The sequence below is a fragment of the Centroberyx gerrardi genome, chromosome 12, assembly GCF_048128805.1.
Source record: "Centroberyx gerrardi isolate f3 chromosome 12, fCenGer3.hap1.cur.20231027, whole genome shotgun sequence".
In the NCBI taxonomy this organism is placed as follows: domain Eukaryota; kingdom Metazoa; phylum Chordata; class Actinopteri; order Beryciformes; family Berycidae; genus Centroberyx; species Centroberyx gerrardi.
Window position 1 is genome coordinate 1,596,844 of NC_136008.1, and position 10,000 is coordinate 1,606,843.

A 10,000-nucleotide genomic window follows, 5' to 3' on the forward strand; every position below is an offset into this window, starting at 1 on the left:
CTTTCTTTTGTATGTTTGTCTCTTTTCTTTCTCCCCACCGTTTTTCATCACTTCTGTTTCTTCAGTTGTTCTCATTTCTCTCTCTCATCTCCTCCTCTCTCTCTCTCTCCACCCCCCAACCCCCCCCCCCCCCCCCCCCAGGATCTTCGGCGGTCTGGTGAATGACATCAGGAGGAAGGTTCCCTTCCTGTGGAGTGACATCAGAGACGCGCTCAGCCTGCAGTGTTTGGCGTCGGTTCTCTTCCTGTACTGCGCCTGCATGTCTCCTGTCATCACCTTCGGAGGCCTGCTGGGGGAGGCCACCAGGGGGAACATCGTGAGGCTGATCAATAACTCACTGATCAATAACACACTGATCAATAACACACTGATCAATAACTCACTGATCAATAACACACTAATCAGTAACACACTGAACCTTAACTGATGCTAATGAGATGTTTTGATCAGATTCTACAGTATGGATCAATATGTTATAGGGCTGCAACTAACGGGTATTTTTTCATTATCGATTTATTTTTTAAAATTAATGGATTAATCATTTAGTCAATATAATGTCAAAATAAAGACGAATGTTCATCACATCAAGCAGCAAATCAATGAAGCTGGAACCAGAACATAAATGACTAAAACTATTAATCAATTATCAAAATTATCATCAACCAATTTTCTGTCGATCAAACTAATCAATTAATCATTTTAGCCCTAATATGTTAGTAGGAGTAGGAGCAGTAGTGTCCCATGATGCTCTAAACTCTGTTCAGAGGCTTTTCACCCTGACAGGTTAAGATTAAATATTGACACAAAATATCAGATATCAGAGCTCAAAACTCTCTCTCTCTCTCTCTCTCTCTCTCTCTCTCTCTCTCTCTCGCTCTCTCTCTCTCTCTCTCTCTCTCTCTCTCCTCTCTCTCTCTCTCTCTCTCTCTCTCTCTCTCTCTCTCTCTCTCTCTCTCTCTCTCTCTCTTCTCTCTCTCTCTCTCTCTCTCTCTCTCTCTCTCAGAGTGCTATAGAGTCTCTGTTCGGAGCGTCTCTGACAGGAGTGGCCTACTCTGTGTTTGCTGGTCAGCCTCTCACCATCCTGGGCAGCACCGGTCCGGTCCTGGTGTTCGAGAAAATCCTCTTCAACTTCTGCAGGTGAGTCCGTCTGTCAGCTTTACTCGAGTCCCAAGTCAGTCTCAAGTCTTGAGGCACAAGTCTCAAGTCAAGTCCCAAGTCTAAATGTAGACCACCAAGTCAAGTCCAAGTCAAGTCCATGTCATTAATGACAAGTCTCAAGTCTAAATGTAGAACAGCAAGTCAAGTCAGAACAAATCAAGAGTCCAGTATCAATTTAATATCTTAAAGAAAACTAAATATCTAGGACTTTTCAATGCAATATGGTTTTAATAGGATAAAAACTTGGTAAGAGCATCATGAGTTTGATTTCTATAATCAGTTTCAACTTCAATAAATTCAATCATTCCATACAAATTCAGAAAACAGAATTTAAATTCAGTCGTCCGCTGGAACAAATCTCATCACTTTCAATCTAAGTCATTTACACAAACACAAGATCTCAAGTCAAGACTTCAGAAACCTTTTCAAGTCATCAAAGTACAAGTCAGAGTCAAGTCCCAAGTCACCAGAACCCAAGTCAAGTCAAGTCTCAAGTCTTCTCTTCATGCTTCAAGTCTCAAGTATTCATAATTATACATAATTATGGCTGATACATAATTCAAGCATTCCAGTGACAAAATAACGAGAAATAAAAGCAGAGGGGAAAAGCAGAAATGGCTCTTTTTTCAACTTCAGACCAGAACTAATTAAACCAGGAGAGGAAAAAAGCAAAACCTTGTGATGGATTTCTGAAGATAAATCAAATATTGACTTTGCAGCTTGACCAGAAGAGACCGACCCAGTTTGAGTCTGAACAATGCAGAGCGGTGAGAGTCGGATAACGCTGAAATATAAACACCGCTCCTGTTTTGAGATCTCTCTCAGTCCCGTATCAGACTGAAGTGACAGACAGGAGTCTGAAACCAGGCAGGCCGCTTCATCTGGTTTCTCCTCTGAAGCCGGACTTCGACCCCGGCAGCCTCATGTTGACACTCTGATCTCGCTCTGTACGGTTTATATTCCAGGCGTTCAGCCGACGCTCGCTCGTATTATCAGCCAATATTTCACAGATACATTATCAGTGTCAGCATGTGCTCCGACATGCGGCTCCCACACAACAGAGCTGGTCATCTGAACCTTTTTGTGTTTACTGCACACATTTTACATTTTAGGAGTTTAGCTGAGTGACTCGCACCGTGAGGTCAACAGCAGAATCAGCTTCAGTTCCTAGATCAACATTACAAACAACCAATAGTAGGGAGGTTAAGGGTCAGAGGTCACTGACAATAGATAGAACAAATATTCCTGTGAGCTGATGATGATGATGATGATGATGATGATGATGATGATGATGATTAGGGAAGAGTTAAAGTAAAAAAATTTTTTTTAGATATATTAGGCCCTGAAATGTATTTTTATTTGAAAGAATGCTATGATAAAAAATAAGATTAGTCAAATGAAACTCAGAATTTGAATCCAGAGTCTGTCTTCTCTCTCTGGTGCTGCAGCGTCGCCCTCTGGTGGCAAACGAATTAAATGAAAAATGACTTTCAACGTTTTACCTCATTCTATCATACCACACACCTATTTGGCAATTTATGCCCATAAAAAATGTCAAAAAAAATTGTCATTGTCAAAATTGTATTTTTACATTGAAATCTCATTACTTTTATTCACTGGATAACGAAAACTCTTTAGTGGTGACATCATGGTGTAACAGGAGCAGGTCGGGGTTCATGGACGGTCTCTCTCTCTCTCCACACTGCTGCTCACACATTCAGAGACGCTGTTAAAACAGTTTAAAACAGTTTAAAACAGTTTAAAACAGTCTGACATGCTGAACTCCCGGTGGTATGGTTTGTAAGAATGAACAATCAGGCGAACTCTTTTTCATAAGCCCGTGTTTATTCAGTCACAGTTGAAATTTGCATGTAAACACACAGCAAGCACGAAGAGGGATTTGAAAAGGCAGTGCAGAAATCTCACTTTTTGTTTTTTGTTTTTTTGTTATAAGTGGTTTTTGTGATGCCGGAGGAGGACAGGAACTCCCTCTCTCTACTTACCTTGCCCCCCCTTCAGTCTCGCTTAACCCCTCGTACCCTGATTTCCCCTTAAATTTCCTCTTAAGTAGCTTCAAAATTAGAAAAACAAAAAAAAAAATCCATACTGTACGTCATCTCATCCATACTCTGTATCTGCCGTTCCAACGCTTCACTGAAGCTCCAGCTGCTGATATTGAGTGAAATATTCAAACCTGAGACGCTGCAACATTACATCAAATAGAACAAATCCAGATGTCTTGTGCTTCATCTTCTCCACATTTCCCTCTAACTCAGCCTGACATGTTTGGTGTCTTTGGAAACCTTGGGATCTGGACTAGAATTTAAAATAAAGTTCTGTGGGTTTGAACAAAACTCAGCCACGGAACATGAGTTTTAATGATGGTACCACCGGCGGGGTGGAAGAGGTTAATTAAGATGAGGATCTTCATAGCACATATGGGACGAAATTTTCCAGCACCAGTGTTAGTGGGCAAAGAGGCCAAAAAAAAAGGTTGTGGGATGAAATCGGTCAGCAGAAATGGATCAGTCGACGTTTAGTTTTGTCTTGCATTGTGGTCACATGGGGAAGAGCAGGAAGCCGCTGAAGGTGCTGTGGTGGTTGCTGTTGTCCCAGATCTGGGTCTCGTGCCACAGCTGCAGGGAGAGCTTGTCGCCGGCCTCCAGCAGCAGGGCGGCGCCGTTGGACGCCGTGTCGCTGCCCTCGCCGGACGGCTGCTCGTGGACGATCAGCTGGATCCGGGCGTCGTTCTTGTAGAGCGCGGCGCTCATGGGGTAGTCGGTGGGGGCGTTGGCGGTGAAGCGGACGTAGTAGACGCCACGAACCGGCGCTGTGAATTCACCTGGGGGGGGGGGCGGGGGGGGGGGTGTGACAGGGTGTTGTTAATTAAAGCAATGAAAAATGACTTGTTAAAAGTTGATTTTATTTGAGCAGTTACATTTAAAATTATTACTTTTTCAAAAATCCAACCCTTTTTTTTTTTTTTTTTTTAACAGCAGTTTCAGACTAACTGGACTTGGTCCTGATTGGCTCCCTCACTAAAGAAATGAGGTTTTCTTCCATGAAATGAAAGAGGGAACGAGCAGACGTGTGGTCAGAGACACAAAGTGCATACAGGGAGTCATGCTTGTGTGCAGGGCTGCCTCAGCTGTTTGGTTGTTGATCCACGGCTCAGCTGAGTATCTTTAACGGAGTCCTACTTGTGTAAATATTTTATAAATCCATTCGATCCTACCTGTCTCAGAGCTGTAAGCCCCGCCCACGTTGGTCAGGACGTCCTTATAGATCAGGACTTTGCTGCCGTCCGTCGTCTTCTGGAGGCCGTTTCCTCCCAGCGAGGCGGCGAACGCCACTTTAGGTGTATCTGTAGGAGCGAAACCCCCGTAGTCACCTCACTGACTCAGCTGTTCCCAAATGAAATACTAAGAATTCAGTCATCTACGATATCTACAGTAGTATCAATCTTATATCACAATCACTTTATTTGCCAAATCCAATAAATGTACAGGACAAACTGACAACATACAGTACACACCAGGGTTGGGGCCAATTCATGAATGAACTCATCAATTACAATTCAGCTGAGGCATTTGGAATTAGAAATTATTTGATTCATAATGTTTGATGTTTAATGTTTAGCGAGTTGAGACAAACTCTCTTAGAAGAGGAATTTCATGGAATTCAGTTCACATCCTGTTTCCTTACAGCTGGGTGACTTTCACATTCACACTCCAACTGCAGGAACTGAACTGGAGTTTACCACGAATTCTCACTTCAGTTCATGAATGGACCCACCTTAGTACATACTGACACATGGTGCAGAGCAACAGACCGCATTCACAGTGCAAAGTGACAGTGCAAGGCGTACGATGGACTTCACGTATCGCTCTGCAAATAAACATGCAGTGTCCCGTCGCTGTGCACGCTCTTGGTGGCCGGCGCACCTCTCTGGTCCGGTACGGCACATTTCTCACCTTTGATCGCCTTCAGTTCCTTCTCGGCCGCCTCCAGCCGCGCGTTCATCGCTGTGAGCGTGGCAACAGAATGAAAACATCACAGAACATTCAGAGCAAAATACTGAAAGTGGCTTTGTCTAGCAGTCAGGGTCGCTTCTAAAAGCGGTTTTACAGGCTGGGTGACCTTTTTGGTTACAGAGATGGTCCTTCAACCGGAGAACCCAGGTTCAATCCCCTGTGTCAGCCAGCCCCCACCCTGCCTTTAGTGTCCCATGATGCTCTAAATGCTGTTTCAGAGTCTTTTCCACTGACAAGACTCACTGAATACTTGCCAATTTTTTGGTGCGAAAATGGTCAAATTCAAAGATATTGAATATCAGCTGTCAGCATCTTCAATCTAAAAATATATTGTTGGCAAGAACACATATTGTTGGTTCATTTTGGATAATAATCAAGTTCAAGTTACTAACTAAATCTGACTGATCAACAGTCAACCATAGAGCAGAATGATATAGGAGGAACATCAGGAAAAGTACAAGACACACACAAGACCTAACAGCCTGCCTGTTCTACCTTAACTTCATATTAAATAAGACTTCAGCCGCTCCTCCGGCCCCGGCAGCAGACCGGACCTTACCCTGCCTCTCGGTCTTCAGCTCCTCCACGGCGGCCCGGACGGCCCGCAGCTCGGCCTGGCTGTCGGGCCGAGCCGAGCCGGGCCGAGCCGTGCCGGGCCGAGCCGTGCCGGGCCGAGCCGTGCCGGGCTGAGCCGAGCCGGGCTGAGCCGTGCCGGTCAGAGCCAGGCAGGCCAGGGCCAGCAGCCGCAGAAGGGGGGCGAGTCGGGCCATCGTCAGACAGGAGAGACGGGAAGAGACAGAGACCTGCAGGAGGCTGGGGAGGCCGCCGTGCTCCGGCCTCTTATAGAGATCCAGACACACACACACACACACTCCAATCTGACACACACACACACACACACACACATATATGATCTTTGGCCGTCTGCCACAATTGATTTCTCGAACTCTTTTCCCTGAGTCAGTGTTGACTGAGCTCACAGTTCAGCTCACTTGCTGCTGCAGGATTTCTTCACTTCAACATGGAGTATTGCGATATAAGATAGCATGCATGTGGACTTTTTCTACATAATGTTTTACAAAATGTTCCAAAAAAAAAGTATTAAAAATGTTAAAAATATTTCCTGTGTGCAGGAGGTGAGATGATTATGAATTTAGAAGACTTTTTGACTTGGTTTTTCTTCACCACGTGTGATTGTGTAAAACATCTTTCCATCCAAGAACAAACTGCTGCAGCTTGCAAAACTGCAGTAGTAGGAATTGTAAGATTCAATAATACTAAAACTAATTGTGCAATCCAAGTGCTTTGTGAGAATTTCTTCACAGTGTGGTGGGAGATGCTAACAAATATTGGTTGACATGATAATATTTGCATATTTTGAGTCCAGTAATTGAAAAAACTCAATGTGACCACACATGTTCAGCAGGCATGCTCTGAATTACATGTCAATATTTTTATTTTCCCAGCACTTCTCTATCATCATGATCATTCGAGGGTCACAGGGATATTTATACCTCTACTGTCTGGGTGCCTTGACCTCTGACCTTCACCTCCTTACTATTGGTTGCTTCCTGCTGTAGGAACTGAAGCTGACTCTACTGCTGAGCTCATTATGAATCACTCTGGGAGAGTGTTAGTTAATGTCTGTAATGTAAACGCACACAAACAAATGAGAAAATACAAAAATTTGCATCTCTGAAATATAAATGACGAAATTGTATTTAAAATCTGCAGCATGGCCGCTCAGATGTTGCAGTGTTAGTTTGCAGCCTGCAGGCTTGAATCACATCTCAACCACTGGAAGCTGTTACTGATTGGTGGAGTATTGATCCAGGTGGGATTCAGGTCATGGTTCAGTTACTGATTATTCTCTTCATTGATTGGTTCATCCGGTCAGGACATCTTATCTGCTCAGGGTGAAGATGTCTAGTTAGCTGTGATCCAGAGCAGCTTACAGTGAACCAGCAGGTCGGTTCAGTGTTTTGCTCAAAGACACTTTGGCTCTGTGGGGATCGAACCTGTGACCCTTCGCTAAATAGTAGTAACAACCAAATGGGGGCTTGACTATGACAAGATTGATATTTATGATAAGACAATAACTAAAAACGATCTTCTGAGACTTTGTCTAAAATGGGACTCATTTTTTTGCATGACAAGGCCAGATTGGAAGTGTCTGCTCCAGAGCTGTGACCAAGTCAACTTTGCTCGAGTCTCAAGTCTAAATGTAAAACAGCAAGTCAAGTCCAGTCCAGTATCAATTTAATATCTTAAAGAAAACTAAATATCTAGGACTTTTCAATGCAATATGGTTTTAATAGGATAAAAACTTGGTAAGAGCATCATGAGTTTGATTTCTATAATCAGTTTCAACTTCAATAAATTCAATCATTCCATACAAATTCAGAAAACAGAATTTAAATTCAGTCGTCCGCTGGAACAAATCTCATCACTTTCAATCTAAGTCATTTACACAAACACAAGATCTCAAGTCAAGACTTTAGAAACCTTTTCAAGTCATCAAAGTACAAGTCAGAGTCAAGTCCCAAGTCACCAGAACCCAAGTCAAGTCAAGTCTCAAGTCTTCTCTTCATGGATCAAGTCAAGTCTCAAGCAATTCAAATTGTGACTCGAGTCCAAGTCATGTGACTCGAGTCCCCTCCTCTGGTCTGCTCATTCAGTTCAATTTGAAACCGTTATTGATCCAGAGTGAGCACACTGGCCCTCATTTACGAAACGAACATACGTCAGAAAACTGGGCGTACGGTCATTTCCACGCAAAGCTCGGCATTTATCAATTTGGACGTGAGCGGAAGCTACGATCAAATCTCACGTCAAGTCTCAACTCGTGTACGCAAGTTTTCGAGTCAGCGTGGACTTGCATTGCAGCATAGTAAATCTGTAAAGTAAAGCATCTGTAAAGCAAGTAAATCAGCAGTGATTTCTTTCCATACTGCATTTTTCCGACTTCCTTTGATGCCACTTTTCAGGCTGCCAAATAGAACTAATTGGTTCAATTGGACTTGCGACGTTAGAGTTTCTATTTCGAGGTCGAAGAAGTTTCTCTTCTTGGACGTATTACGCATCTCCATGTCGTAAACTCTAGGGGCGAGGCCTCTAAACCGAGAATATCTAGGGGTGTGATATTTAAATGACGATTGTTTTCAGCCGCCACATTTATCAACGCCCGATCATTCTTACGGCCAGATTGGCGAGATACGAACGTTTCATGAATCACAGGTGAACCCTGTCGTAAGATGATTTCTGCGCTCGGATCTGCGCTGGCTTCTACGTTAGATTGATAAATGAGGGCCTCTGAGAGCAAGCTCTCTCACAGGATTACCCAGGTTGAAAAAATATAGATAAAAGGGCAGATAAAAGTTTAACAAGTGGTTAACAGGTTAAAAAGTGCAATAAAATACAGAATAAAAGCAGAACAACAGTCAACAGGACAGAAAACAAAATCTGCTGTCAGGCGGCAGCTGAAGCCTCGAGGTCCGCTGACAGAAAGGTCGATGTGTAGAAAACATAAATACCTGTCTGACATGTAAGTGTGACCCGTCCCGTTGTGTCCTCAGCGACTACGGTCTGTCCTACCTGTCCCTGCGGACCAGCATCGGCCTGTGGACGGCGTTCCTCTGCCTGGTGCTGGTGGCGACCGACGCCAGCTCGCTCGTCTGCTACATCACCCGCTTCACCGAGGAAGCCTTCGCCGCGCTCATCTGCATCATCTTCATCTACGAGGCGCTGGAGAAGCTGTTCCACCTGGGAGAGGTTTACCCCATCAACATGCACAACCACCTGGACAACCTCACCTTCTACACGTAAGGCGGGGACGGGGGGACGGGGGGTCTCAACTCGGGACTTTAGTCGAGTCCAAGTCAGTTTGCACAAGTTCCTTAAAGTGCTAAAAGTCCCTGAATTGAACTTTTCAAAATGTAAGTGCTAGAGTACCTGCAAAATCAGCCTGTTATGTGGGGAGGGGCTTAAAAAGACCTTGAAATAAATAAATAAAATGTTTGCAGAATGCGAGTCAAAACAGAAAAGAAGACCGACATATTCTGGGGCAGACGACTTAAAAGCACGTGAACATGTGAACCTGTGATGTAAAGCACTGATGGTCGTTTAAACGCAGTAAGGTTTATGGAAATGTTTCCTGACGAACAGAAAAATAGTGCTGGAAAAAGTCATCGAAAGTCCTTGAATTTGATTTAACATCGTCTCTATGAATCGAGTTCGAGAGCGGGTCCAAAGAGCGTCGAGACCAAGTTAAGACCGAGACCAGAGCAAATCAAATCTTATTTTAGACCGTAATAGACATTAAACTGTCTACATAGTTTCATTTCCAAGTGTAAAAATAATGCTGAAGGAGTTTATTAAGAATTAACAAAGACCTTAAAGAACTACCGCTGAGTCGGGCTTTAGCATCTAACCCAGTGACCGACAGCAGAAGACTGGTTCACTGGGAGTGAGTGGAACTGTATGTATTAATTTATACATTATTTAATAGTCATCTTTATAAACTATTAAATAATGTATAAATGAATACCTTAGTTAACATGAACACCATTAGTAAATTACACATTAGTTAACTGTTAATGAAGGGTTAGTTAATGCTTATTAAGCATTAACTAACCCTTATTAACCACCTGAGCTATATTGTGAAGGTGGCTGGTAAGGTGATAGGTGACCCACAGACCGTTCTCCGTAAGGCCAGGTCTATCCAGGTCTATCCAGGTCTATCCAGGTCTATCCAGGTCTATATGAGACTGCACAAACCACCTCCTTCACTTTGAGTTTGAAACTCTTCC

At 43.5% G+C, this 10,000-nt stretch overlaps 2 protein-coding genes across 2 annotated transcripts in view; one reads left to right on the forward strand and one right to left on the reverse strand.

Annotated features, from left to right (window-relative positions):
- The window catches only part of LOC139930339 (sodium bicarbonate cotransporter 3-like), a 42,760-nt gene that overhangs the window by 23,368 nt on the left and 9,392 nt on the right, over positions 1–10,000 (forward strand). Inside the window, 3 exon segments of the mRNA XM_078287326.1 lie at positions 142–316; positions 1,004–1,137; positions 8,768–9,013. Coding sequence (XP_078143452.1) covers positions 142–316; positions 1,004–1,137; positions 8,768–9,013 — 555 coding nt within the window.
- Positions 3,717–5,962, reverse strand: LOC139930332 (complement C1q-like protein 4). The gene is made up of 4 exons (XM_071923477.2): positions 5,752–5,962; positions 5,133–5,198; positions 4,394–4,522; positions 3,717–4,000 (listed from the first exon to the last, which is right to left on the reverse strand). The coding sequence occupies exons 1-4, from the start codon at positions 5,960–5,962 to the stop codon at positions 3,717–3,719; spliced, it is 690 nt and encodes a 229-aa protein (XP_071779578.2).